Source organism: Sinohyriopsis cumingii, chromosome 4, assembly GCF_028554795.1.
Source record: "Sinohyriopsis cumingii isolate HCF-2022 chromosome 4, ASM2855479v2, whole genome shotgun sequence".
Taxonomy (NCBI): domain Eukaryota; kingdom Metazoa; phylum Mollusca; class Bivalvia; order Unionida; family Unionidae; genus Sinohyriopsis; species Sinohyriopsis cumingii.
Genome location: NC_142964.1, coordinates 86315565 through 86329922, shown reverse-complemented (window position 1 = coordinate 86329922; position 14358 = coordinate 86315565). Strand labels below are relative to the sequence as shown.

The 14358-nt window shown below is 38.5% G+C and overlaps 1 protein-coding gene across 1 annotated transcript in view; it reads right to left on the bottom strand.

Annotated features, from left to right (window-relative positions):
- The window catches only part of LOC149801593 (coiled-coil domain-containing protein 171-like), a 124586-nt gene that overhangs the window by 5208 nt on the left and 105020 nt on the right, over window positions 1–14358 (bottom strand). The window contains exons 29-31 of the mRNA XM_089956814.1: window positions 9283–9432; window positions 6435–6526; window positions 447–515 (exon numbers count right to left, since the gene is read on the bottom strand). Coding sequence (XP_089812940.1) covers window positions 447–515; window positions 6435–6526; window positions 9283–9432 — 311 coding nt within the window. The remainder of the gene's footprint in view (window positions 1–446; window positions 516–6434; window positions 6527–9282; window positions 9433–14358) is intronic.

Here is a 14358-nt window from a genome sequence, read left to right as displayed (position 1 = left end):
AGTGATCCAAATTCGGTCATAAATGCAGCCTCCCCAGTGATAACAAGCTCAGCCAATCAGATGCAAGATTACCTCATTAGTATGCCTGGATTCCACTTATTATCAAACTTATTTGAGTTCTTAATACTATAAGCATTTATTCCATGCTTGATCAAAATCAGATCAGGAAAAAGGTTAACAAATAAGATGCAAGATCACCTCATTTATATGCATGAATCTCACTCATTAACAACCTTGTCCAAGATTTGTATAACATAAACCTATATTCCATGTTTGGTTGAAATTGGAACTGAGAGTGGTAAGAAGCAATTGTTGAGAGAGATGTTGGATGCAGGGCCACACAATAAGCCTTACAGCCATGTGAGCTAAAAACTACACATGTCTCCTCATGTATGGTTCAGACAATCAAGAAGCATCAAAGAAAATAGGCATCTATTGTTACTTGCCTATCTAATTTCTTTGGTGATTTGGCATTGTTGGATTTCCCAAGGCTAAATGAGATTTCTGAATCTTCCCTGAAAAAACAAAACAAATTAAGAAGCATATCAATACTCCTAGGACAAGCTCTGTCTCCAGATGTCTATGATTCTGCAGGTCGAATTCTAGTGTCTGTTTTATAGGTTATCTGTGCGTATGATTTTCAATGCTATCAAGTTTAATTGCTGTTCAGACTACAGTTATACACCTCCTATTCCGAGTTCCCTATATATACAAGACAGCATGTAAATTTGGGATTTCTATGCTGGATTGGGCATTACAGATTGTAGGTATTTTGGTACAGTACTAAAGAGATTCCATGACTGTTGTAAAGTGCACCTAATTGATAACCACATCAAAGATATTGTCTGAAACATTTTGTTAACATTTTTGTATGAACACTGACTCCTTTAGGTTGAAGACAAAGATTACGTGCCTCAATTATAGGCTACCACATCTGCATGGAAAAATATGAACAAGTTATTCTGAGCTATACTGAATGATGTCAGAAGTGCAGTAGAGCTCCAATAAAAGGTTTTCATATTTTTCTATTCAAATGGAGTAACCATTTTATTAAATACTCGTTTTATTTTTCCACCTAAGGCTGAATAATAAAAAGAATACTCTATAAGAAACAAAGTAACTGAATTTCTGCTTGATTCCAAAGTAAATACACAAGTACAGTTACACAAATACACCAACACAGTATTTATGAGTACATAGCATCATCCAGTGACCTTTGAACTTGGTGGCTCAGATATTCATTTAAAAAATAAAACTCATTTTGGTCTACTTCAAATTGAAAATTATTTGCTGATTTCAAGGTAGACAACTGAATGCGTTTCTTTCCAAATAAAGATTAATCAATCCATCAATCAGAAAAGGCCAATACACTGCCATTATGCTAAGACACTTAGAATTTTAGATGTATGATTATCTAAAACCATTTTTTTTAAAACAGTCATATCATTCATATATTTTATATGGCAACATAAAAGCCACATGACCTGGTGAAGCAAACACCCACTACAGTCCTACCTACTTATATCGACATCACTTATGTTGACAAGCCATCTATTTCGACAAAAAAGCAAAGTCCCAGTCCCTTGGTCTACTATTACTACCTAAAATTGTCATGCTTATGTTGACGTCGAGATAAAAAATAAACATACATGTTGACAGAAGCCGTTGGTCCCAGCTTGAACAAATCCTTTGTTATGTTGACACGCTGCCAGTTCTGACCCATACTTTGTTCAACAATTAGCCGACAGGTTTCAATTTTCCCACCTAATCATTTATGTCGGCAAGCGGCTATCTCTGACCTGTACTTTATTCAACAATTAGTTGATCTTGCCGCCAGGCTTTAATGTTGTGGTCAGAGAAAAAAACAGGCTTTTGTTTGGTCCTATAAAGTTGGTCTCTTGCGGCAACTTAAATAAAAGCAATGAAATCTGATCGATTCTTGCATTTTCCAAAGTGATCGGTGATTAAAACAAGTTTATTGTGCTGTGACAGTTTCCTTTTTAACTTTATTTAGGATGTGTCAATGAATACAATATTATGCCTTCATTAATCATATCGGCCACATATCTCTTTTTCGCTTTTATGTACTTTTCACGATGACTTCTGTAACTAAATACATGTACTGCTTAAACCAATTTGTTGACATGTTTTCATTTCCCTGTGAATAGCCCCATCCCTTTGGTAGCCACAATAAGATGGGAACAGACTGACCAAAATCTAGGACAATTTAAGTACATGTACTGGAAGCATGTAAATAACAACTATGCAACCATGTGCTGAATGTCAACATAAACAGGTAGGACTGTATTACAATATGAATAAATTGAATTTTTGGAAAATTAGCTTACCATATTTGCTGGCCTATAAGTCGATGCGGAGTATAAGCTGAATGAGCAAATTTGGCAAATTTTCCAGCCTTCATCCATATATAAGTCGATGCTGAGTATAAGACGAGGCCAGATCAATACCTTGGCTTTGTCTTTTTCACTTTGTTCCTCACAGCATCACGAATTTTATCCCATCTGTAACTCCGTAACCTTTCTCATCTGGATCAATAAATTCAACTAAAAGTACCTAATTTGTTTCACATTAAGTATTTTAAATGTATTATGTACTTTTAGCTACATATAACGATGCTGACTGAAAATCAATTGAGTTACAGATGGGATCAAATTTGCAATGCTGTGTGGAATTAAACTGTTATAACTTCCAGTTTCATAAATACTAAAAGCATCAATGTGAGATACTTCAGATTACCAGCAATAGGGAAATTGCATCATTGATTTAATGCTTTTTCCACATTTTTGTTGTTGTTGTTGGGGAGATATAGAGAGAGATGCATATTTATTCCCTTGCATTTTTCTTCTTGCACTGATGAACAAAATAAAATATGGCCCAATATATATATATATATATATATATATATATATATATATATATATATATATATATATATATATATATATATATATATATATATATATATGAGAGAGAGAGAGAGATTCCAGGTCTTTGTGGGTTTTTATCTTTTTATCTTCACCTTATTGCCCCTGTTTAGCTGAAGCTTTTGTCCAAAAGAGAAAAAAATTATAAATTAAATAGTAAATGTAAACTATGAAAATACATACCATACTCCTTCAGGGTTTGAATATTCACAGTTATATCCATATAGACTCCATTTACAGGGTTAAATCCCAAAAATGACCATTTTGCATGATGTCTAATTTTCTTTGCAAGTATAATGACCTCTCCATTCCAAACAAATAAGATTTTTTTCAAGTGCATGTACTCTTCTTCCTGTACTTAGGCAGCAATTGTTTTTGATCTTGGCTCATGCTATATGTTGCTTTAACCCTTTACCTCATACAATCGTCTTTGGACGCCTATACTCCATTCGCATGGAAGCGCCTTTTGACGCCTCTGCAAGATTCGCATAGAAGCGCCTTTTGACGCCTGCTGTAAACAGCAGCCATTTTGAGATAGTTTTCGTAGCGCCACCTTCGGGGAAAACCCCCCTATTACATACTACATTCATTTCTACTAATGACAATTACGTCAGATCACGTGGTCGCTATTCATGCACTGGTCGATATCTGCTATTTAAAGTAACTGGGTCGTAATCTCCACTCTCCAAAATGGCAGCCGCGGATTTCATTCAGTACGTACGAAGTTTTCACGATTAGAATAACAACCACGAAAGATTCAATAAATTAGGTAAAGGCTCTGATATTAATGTAGGCAGCAATTAGTTTTTATAAATTATCAAATTCAGATGATTTAGTGATATAGACGCACACGAAATCCTTGTAAATTTCGAGTATCGGAAATGGCAACTACGGTTGGTCACGCGGCCTCACTGACATGACGGTGAACGAGTTCTCTCAAGATTTCGAAGCACATAAAAAAATTCTTCTGTGGAAAATAATTACACAGCTGTAACAATCGGACATTACTCTTAAATTTTTCCACATATAATATATGTGTACCAAAAATGTAAAATGGTTAAAATTGTTGTTAATAACATACACTAAATTGCTTAACAGTTCACAGGCAGGATTTCATTCAGTACTTACGAAGTTTTCACGAGTAGAATCTCAGCCACGAAAGATTCAATAACTTTGGTAAAGGCTATGATATTTATGTAAGCAGCAATTAGTTTTTATTGATTATCAAATTCAGATGACTTAGTGATGTAGACGCAGACGAAAAACGTGTAAATTTCGAGTATGGGAAATGGCAGCTACGGTCGGTCACGCGGCCTCACTGACATGACGGTGAATGAGTTCTCTCTCGATTTTAAAGCACATTAAATATTCTTCTGTGAAAAATAATTACACAGCTATAACAATCGGACTTTACTCTTCAATTTTTCCATATATAATAGATGTCTACCTTAAACGTAAAATGGTTAAAACTGCTGTTAAACGTAACACCACTACATTGCTTAACAATTCACAGGCATGCCTATGCGGATGCGGTCTGCTAGGTAACAGGTGTTCTATTTATAGCGTGCTGCACTTTGTCACTAGGCTCTATGAGGTAAAGGGTTAAACTGGTGTCAGTCCTATTGGCAAGTTCAAAAGATGTCACCAGTTGGGAAATTTACATGAGTAACATCTGGCATTTCTCTTCATTATATGGTACCATATTCACAATACCCAAAGTTAGCCTCATTTCCATGTGTGAAAGAAAGCAGAACTAGAACTCCACTACCACAAACGTAAAAAAAAAAAATCTTACTTGTTGGTCTATTCAAGAGGCAGAGAGAAACAGGAAACAGTAGCTACAATCTACCAAACAACAGCCAATTTCTTTTTTAAAAATGTACCCAGATAAAATAGTTTGCTGTAATTTCAAAGAAAACAGATTACCTTTGAAGCACTGAATGTTATGAAAACATTTTAAGCAAATGGACAAAATCAGTCTCAATCATGCAATATGATTATTTGATATTGCCGCCACAATAAGAAACAGGCATTTGTTTGGTTCTCTAAAGCCGGCCTTTAGCAGTGACTTCAATGACACATGCATCTTTCATCAAAGAAAACAAACTACAATCTTCAATAGAAACAAAGAACTTTTCTTCAAAGGAAGTCAGTATCAAACTTAAATAAAAGCAATGGAATCTGATGAGCACGTTTCCTGTGCCGTGAAAGTTTCTTTTTTGCCGGGAAAAAGTTTATGCTTTTGAACGCTACCAACAGTGGCTTAAAACACAAAGTAACTTTTACCGACTTGGGACATACTGAAAAGTAAATGTGCTTCTTCATTCATTACGTGATTGTCCTATGTTTATCCACTGAATTCAGACCTATATGACCTGTAACAAAATTACTGAATATTTTAAATGTGTGTGTGCATATTTTCGATGGAATTACTTGTATTGTGGATTCAATGTATGTAATGAGATTTGCAGGTGAGTACATGGTGTTGATACTCTATTCATGCTATGCATTAGACAAGTATATACAAACAGTAAAAAATGTATAAGTACCAATCCATGGTTCTCTAAATAAAGTAAAATATTTTATATGCCTTCTCTGTTTTCAATACAGGTGCATTTCCCATTTAATATGCATCAATTTAAGATGGTAACTGTGCCAATGAAGTACGTATTTTACCACCCGCATTTATTACCTACACCCCCACCCCACCACCCCGGGGCAAATTGTTTTGGGATACATGCATCATTTTCTTCAGCTAACTGACCTGGTTGCTTATAACATGGTCAGGTCCTATGGCTCCCAACTACCGTGTTATAATGGGGTCACACTGTATGTATGTATGTAACTCAAGTCACTGCACAGAAACAATTATTCCACTTTCATTCACAGTGACCCTGACCTTTGAATTTTTGGCCTAGAAATTTATATAGGTCTTCTTTATCCCAAGTGCAAACCATTAATAAAGACTGTGAAGGAAACTATTTTTCTTCTTATAGGTCACAGGGACCTTGACCTTTAAATTCTTCCCCATAATTTGATAGAGATCTTTCTTATTCAAAGTGCAAGCCATCCACAACGTTTGATGAGTGTTGAATAAGGATAACTCATCTTATTGTACAGAAACCATATTTCTTTTTCCAGTCATAGTGACCTTGGACCTGACCTTTTAATCCTAAGTACAAGTCATTCACAAAGTTTGGTATCTATACATGATCGCAAAACAAAACTGGTAAGAGACAGATGAAAAGACAGTATCATCACATCATATGCTCTGCCTCATGTAGTGTGGTGTATAAAAAGTGGGAACATGAAACAATATGCTCAACAAAATCAAGAGCTAAAATTGTAGTTGTTTCACACATTTTGAAAATACCAACAAAGTCCATTTTGAATGATACTGGAAGAAAAAATATATGGAGACAGTAGCGTTTTGAGAGATGTGTGAGCAATACCTAAAGGGCAATTTTATATTTTATACTTTTTCCTTACCTGAGGGGTAGAAAAGCATCCTCCTGTGGAGAGACATCTTCCAAAGGAGCCTCCTCCCCTATCCTGTAGATGTCTCTTGTTGGAAGATCAGGCTGAAACATGCATAAGATTTCACATGAATGATGGATTCTGTTGTATGAATATACAGAATCAGCTCATTAATTTAAGTCTCTTGTGAGCACTATATTTGGGTGTTCTAATGCACAGTACACCTGATTAAAAGGGAACCTCCTGGTGAGCTAACAGCTGGTACCTCATGAAAATAGTAAATTACTAAGATAATGGGGAACTGGAAACTCCCCACCAAAAATATCACTCATTCCCTACTGTCGTGCAAATGAGATTCCCTGTTTATGGTAAATCATAAGGAGTGTTTGGTGAAAGGGATAGAGAAGCTCATTAATGGTAAATATTTTATAAACCACACTGATCCTGTATTTCATCATTAACATCAGAAATAAAGGTATCTCTTCACTTGCAAAAGATGAGAGAATGCTCTGACAACATTTATATGACACTTGATCAAAATAACATGACATATCATGATAATCTCTACAAATGCCAAATGATTAAGATCTTTAAAGACTTTAAGTACTTTTTTGAAATTTGGAGTTTTGAGTCAGAGATCAAATTTTGCACCCTAAATTTTGGTGACTACAGGGTAATATTGACAGGTTGATGATTATGGGGCCAGACTGTAGTGTGTCAACAATTTCATTACTTGGGAGCCAGGCTGCAGTGTGTCAACATTTACATAACTATGGGGCCAGCCTGTAGCATGTCAACATTTTCATGACTATGGAGCCAGCCTGTAGCATGTAAACATTTTCATGACTATGGGGCCAGGTTGCAGTGTCAGCATTTTCTTGACTATGGGTCAGCCTGTAGCATGTCAACATTTTCATGACTATGTAGCCAGCCTTTAGCATGTCAACATTTTCATGACTATGGACCCAGGCTGTAGTGAGTCAACATTTTCATGATTATGGAGCCAGCCTGTAGCATGTCAACATTTTCATTACTATGGGGCCAGGCTGTAGTGTGTCAACATTTTCATGACTATGGAGCCAGCCTGAAGTATGTCAACATTTTTATGACTATGGGGCCAGGCTGTAATGTGTCAACATTTTCATGATTATGGGGCCAGGCTGTAATGTGTCAACATTTTCATGATTATGGGACCCGCCTGTAGCATGTCAACATTTTCATGACTATGGAGCCAGGTTGTAGTGTGAAAACATTTTCATGACTATGGAGCCAGCCTATAGCATGTCAACATTTTCATGACTATGGACCCAGGCTTTAGTGAGTCAACATTTTCATGACTATGGAGCCAGTCTGAAGCATGTCAACATTTTTATGACTATGGGGCCAGGCTGTAATGTGTCAACATTTTCATGATTATGTGGCCACGCTGTAATGTGTCAACATTTTCATGATTATGGGACCTGCCTGTAGCATGTCAACATTTTCATGACTATGGAGCCAGGTTGTAGTGTGAAAACATTTCCATGAGTATGGTGCCAGGCTGTAATGTGTCAACATTGTCATGATTACAGGACCCGCCTGTAGCATGTCAATATTTTCATAACTATGGAGCCAGGCTGTAATGTATCAACATTTTCATGACTATATACGGCCAGCACAATTTTGCAGAAACTATATAAGATGGATAAATAAAACTGGGCATGCAGGTTTGAAGGTACACATAGATTATTGGATTTTTATGCCATTAAAGCATTATTTGTACTTGGATTGAATTTGTCTGCAGTATTTTTACAAACATAAATCTTTATCTGCATTGTCCAACACCTAAGATTCCTAGCACCTCTTAGCTTTCTCCAACACCTTAAACTCCTATACCATCTTAGCTTTGTCCAACATCTTGGACTCCTTGCCTATCATAGCTGTGTCCAACACATTAGACTCCTAGCCCCTCTTAGCTTTGTCCAACACATTAGACTCCTATCCCATCTAAGCTTTGTCCAACACATTAGACTGCCAGCTCATCTTAGCTTTGTCCAACACTTTGGATTCCTAACCCCTCTTAGCTCTGTCCAACACCTTGGACTCCTAACCCCTCTTGTGGACAAATATTAAAATTTGTCCAACACCTTATACTCCTAGCCCCACTTAACTCTAACACCTTAGACTCCTAGCCCCTCTTAGCTTTGTCCAATACCTTAGACCCCTAGCCCCTTTTAGATTTGTCCAACACCTTAGACTCCTAGTCCCTCTTAGCATTGTCCAACACATTATACTCCTAGCCCCTCTTAGCTTTGTCGAATACCTTAGACCCCTAGCCCCTTTTAGTTTTGTCCAACACCTTAGACTCCTAGCCCCTCTTAGCATTGTCCAACACATTTTAGACTCCTAGCCCCTCTTAGCATTGTCCAACACATTAGACTCCTAGCCCCTCTTAGCATTGTCCAACACATTAGACTCCTAGCCCCTCTTAGCATTGTCCAACACATTAGACTCCTAGCCCCTCTTAGCTTTGTCCAACACATTATACTCTTAGCCCATCTCAGCTTTGTCCAACACCTTAGACTCCTAACCCCTCTTGTGGACAAATATTAAAATTAATCCTAATCATAAAGCTCCATGTACACTACTTTAAACATATAGGACTTTCAGTATCATGCTGCATGCAGAATTTCATTTTATTTACCTTGCTGGATTTTTCCTTCCTTCTGTCATGTATAGTGTCACAGAATGACATTAATTATCATGGGGGTTGGTGGGTTGGGAGGAAATGCTTTTTGTCTTTAAAACAAATTAACTCTAGTACATTTTAATTTTGTGATCTAGAAATGGTGACATAAATACAGGCTGATCTCAAGTGTACCTCCCCATCATCTAGTTCCCGTCTCAGGGCATCATTAAGCTCACTCTTCAGAGAATTTATGTGTTTCTTATGTCGATCAATCTCATCCTCTAAAGCCTTTACTCGGGCCAAATTCTGGTGCATGGTGTCCACAAATACACCCACCAAATTCTGAAATAGGCACAAAAATAAAATAAAGTCAGTTCAAAAATTTAAAACTGAAATTTACTTCGAATCAAAACATTTTGCTGCTCACTGATGTGCAAACTGATCTTGTGAAACAGTTCTCATTTACCCATCATGAACTTCTATTAATAGTATATACTGATTTTACCAACCTGATATTCAGTTATCATTCTTCTGGTCCCAGATGAGTTCTAGTCATTGAGGGTATACTGTACTAAAATATGGTTGAGGATTTAACAATGAGTTCTAGTCTTTGCTGGTATACTGTTCAATGACACTGTTGGGGATTTAATGATGAGTTCTAGTCTTGGAGGGTATGCTGTACTATGACATGGTTGGGAATTTAATGAGTTCTAGTCTTTCAGGGTATACTGTACACTGACATGGTTGGGGATTTAATGATGAGTTCTAGTCTTTGAGGGTATACTGTCCTATGACATGGTTGGGGATTTAATGATTTCAAGTCTTTGAGGGTATACTGTACTATGACATGGTCAGGGATTTAATGACGAGTTCTAGTCTCTGAGGGTATACTGTATTATGACACGATTGCAGATTTAATGATGAGGTATTGTCTTTGAGGGTATATTGTGCTAAAATATGGTTGAGGATTTAACATAGAGTTCTGGGGCCCCGAGTGGCCGAGTGGTCTAAAGCGCTCTCCATTACAGATCACTGCCATCTCACCTCTGTCTGCGTGGGTTCGAGTCCAGGATTCAGCCAATGTGGGTATGTGAGAAAGCTTGCCAGCATCTTCTCGTGGGACGGTGGTTCTTCCCGGGGTTTTCCAGGTTCTTCCTCCACCATTAATACTGGCCGCCATGCATTGCCTATCATGTGCTGAAAAATGGCGTTAAACCCAACAACAACAACAACAACAATGAGTTCTAGTCTTTACTGGTATACTGTTCTATGACAATGTAGGGGATTTAATGACGGTCAATAAAAAATACACCTGTTTATCTGACAGTGAAAAATAATCAAACGTCTAAGTGGAAACCAATTTCTTTTATAGTAAAATATGCTTTCTTGAAAATACTTACCCAATCATAATACCTTAGGAGAACTACTACTACCTTGCAAATCCAGATTTTCCAGATACTACTTTTTGCTCAAGGGAGCTAAAAGTTGTCTGCTGACCCATTGGTGATCAGGAAGAGTGATCTTCCCTTACATATAAAACTTGGCTGCAAGGCGTAAGGATATCTTAGTTATTACTGGAGCAGAAGGCACACTCACTATGGATGTAACTGCAGGGAGACTGGGAGGGCATATGTGTATTATGACTGGCTAAGTATGTTTGAAGAAACATATTTTACTATATATAAATTGGTTTCTTCTTCAAATATATTAATCAATCATAATACCTTAGGAGAATAAGTAAGAAGTTGAGGGAGGTATATCCTCTTACTCCGAAGATAAAATCTCCTATCCCCTAAGGTATGAGAGGCAGCTACTAAGTAGCCCGACTGGAGGAGACTCCATCTGTCGGGACACGGTTTCAAAAGGGAAAAATTTTCCCCACACAAATCCAGCAGAAGTCATGAAGCCACGTCTTAAGAAGCTGTTTATCAACCTGGAAATGTGACCTGTTGAGCTGCATATATGGGTTCTACCAGATCGAATTGGGCCCTTTGGGATGACAAATCTCAGAGATAAAAGCTAGAAAATGTGGATTCCAATCTCCATCCCACAGCCTGAATGTCGATTGTGAGAGAACAGTTCCATTCAATGCTAGGCTGGTGGCAACTGATCTAACCTCATGAGCCAAAATTCGTAAAAAAGTTCACTGAACCGGGGTTAATTCCCTGTATGCTGAGCGAATAAACCACTTGATCAAGGATGAGATATTCTGAGCTGATATATCATCTTGACCTGATTTAAAAGATAGAAAAAAGCGTGATCACCCTCTACGCACCGGATCCATTTGATTAAGTTATCACTTCAAAGATCTGACAAGGTCTTGTAAGTGGCCTTCAGCTGAAGTGTCCAGATGAGACAGGTTTCATGAGAAAAGACTGGTTACCTGTGGAAGGACAACGGTTCTTGGTGATGAAAGAGGATTCCATCATAAGAAAGACTGACCTATCTTGTCGAAACTGCAGGTAATTGGGGGCTGAGGACAGTGCATGTATTTCACTAATTCTGCCTGCCATTGCTAAGGCCACGAGGAAGCAGGGCATGTAGGAAAGGTGCACCAGAGATGCCCATGCAATTGGTTCAAAAGGGTTCTTGTTCAGCCCAGTTAATACCCAAGATAGGTTCCACTTGTGGTAGAGGGTTAATGTTAGGCTGTGTATATTCAAAGTTGCAAGGAGATCAGATATGTCCTTGTTTTGTCCCATATCTTCATGCCCATGATGACAAAAGGTGTCTGCTATTGCTGAGCCTTTGATCGTACTAGAGCTAATTTTCTCTCTTCAATGAACCAGAGAATGAAATTAGCTATCTGCTATATCGATACCTGGAGAGGTAAGATATGTTTGTTGCACACCAGTGGGTGCAAAGTGCCATTTGCCTTCATATGCTTTAGAGTGGATGGCTGTTGCATCTGAGCAGTTCTCTCCACTTCTGGCTGTGAGAATTGTTTGTCTGAGAGCCTGCTTGATGTGATACAGACATGTAGGACCAGGAGCTCCAGGCAGGGGTGAACAACTGCCGTATTCTTTGTTTCAGTAAATGAGGAAAAACCTGAATCTTCTGCATGGTTTCTGATGCCAGATTGATGATCCACAACTTCTTCCATTGGAGAGTGATGAAATGGGGTCACAGGCTGATTCCCTTGTTTGCTGGAATCAGAGGTATTGGTGGCTGGTGTACGAGTTAAGGTTGGTCCAATCCAACGATAGGGTGTCCACTGCTCAAGCTGTTGGGTCCGGGATGGGAGAGACAAAGAACAGGGTTTGGCATTCCCTATTGTCGCAAACAGGCCTACCAATGGTCAATCCCATCAGGTACAGATCTGTGTGAGAACCAAGGGATGGAGAGACACTGTATGCAATTCTCAGGAATGTCCTGGGACCCTATGAAGAGATATAAAGGTATGTGCCATTTGAGCCCAGAGTGAAGGTAAAGTCTCCCTCGTGGATATTGTTTAAAATGTGCTGTAGGGTTCCTGTAAGGAACCGAGGGGCATAGGAAAATGACTGAGGGTGTTTTGGCCGATGACCAGACATAGATAGTCATTTGCCACTGGGACCAAGGAAAAGGTGTCGAACAAACAAAAGAACCATCTTGGTGCTATATCTGCATGGTAATTAATTGATGAAGCTATGATAGGATGGCTTTCAGAGGTTCATGTCCTATGAGTGACCCTTGGGTCCTTTTCTTGAATTTCCATACTGTCCCTGTATCAACGCTGTGGTTGAGGAGGGAGGGAAACATGTCTCCTTGATGGCTTGTTAGTGTACTCATCCATCGGTACCTTAAGCAGAGTGGTAGAGGACCAAGGTTGTGTTCTTAGCTTGAGATTGACTCCATGTATGGTTTAGGTGTTCTGCATAGAGTTTTAAGATAAGGCATGTTACATCAGTTTGAAGATAACCTGGGAAAATAAAAGTCCCACAGCGAATTACGTTAATGATATTGTGTACTAAATCTGAAGTGTAAATAAAGGCCATCCGATCCATGCGTATGGAGTGTGGCTATGTTATCCCCAACACGGCAAGATCACTGTCAATGCTGGGGTACTGAATGATTAGCTGGTGGGAGTGTAAATGCAGAACCACCGACAAACTGATGAAAAAGGTGGGCTAGAAAGTCCATAATTCTGCGAAAACTGTGAATGTAACTAAGTCTGAACTGTCCGTTCATTGTAAGATCAACAGATGCTGGAGCATTGGTGTATTTTGACGATAAAGCTGGAAGGGAACAAAGCTCCAGGAGTGGAAACATGTCCTCAATGAAGGTCAGAAGGCAGAAACTTCCTGTGCCCTTGTACAGGATAGATTCGATGAAACTGTTAGAACAATCAATATCATCCAGTTGTATGGATAAGGCTACAGTCCATGTAACACATTAAGATTCACCTGGTGAAAAGTGATGCAGTCTCTTGCTCATTAAACATGGAGAATGCCTGAATTAGAAATCAAGAAAGTAAAAGGACTCTTCTCATGGCAGAATATAGAGAAATTGCGAGGTGACATCTGTTGAGGCATGAGGCTCTACTTGTAGTATCATGCTGAACCAGTGTTATGAGGTGGTACAAGTTAGACTGGTCCCTGCACATGCCTGTAAACGTTGTGTTCGATGTAATGCAAACTTGGGCTGTTATTGATTGAGCCTGTAATATTGATGATTGGCCCTTCATGATCCCTAGTATATGGCCTAGGTCGGTCGTAACAGAAATAGGCATCAGAGTGAGGAAGATGTTGTTAGGATCATCAGATGGGATGGGTTATGGTATATTTGATCCATGTAACCTGTCCGTATGTCTGCTGAATTAGAGGGAACTTGGCTGCTTGTTAGCTCTGTCCCATTTCGCAGAAGGAATCATGTTGGACCCCAAGGAGGCAAGGTAAGGGGTGTTCCAGAAATGACAAGGCCTGTGGTAGTGACCTGGGTGCCAAGCTGTTTCCAAGCATGTCAATGTCTGGTGCTTCGTGGTTCAAGGGTAAGTTGAATTATCTCCCTTGCTCCCATAAAGGTTCATACTGTAGAAGAAATTAGTATGCAGACTATTGACACCTTTGGTCTGAGCTGTGTGTTGTTTGTGATTTACCCATAGTTCTAATATGTAAGACAAAATAGAGAAAAATGGATAAAGTTGTTGCCCTGCACTTGTTTTAGAACTCAATGTCCTACTGAGCTAATTCATTCAGAGGGTGACCCAGAAATTAATGTCTAATAAGGTAAAGAAGTGTAGAGGTAAACTATAATGACAATATCACCTGTTTACAAATCTATGTACCT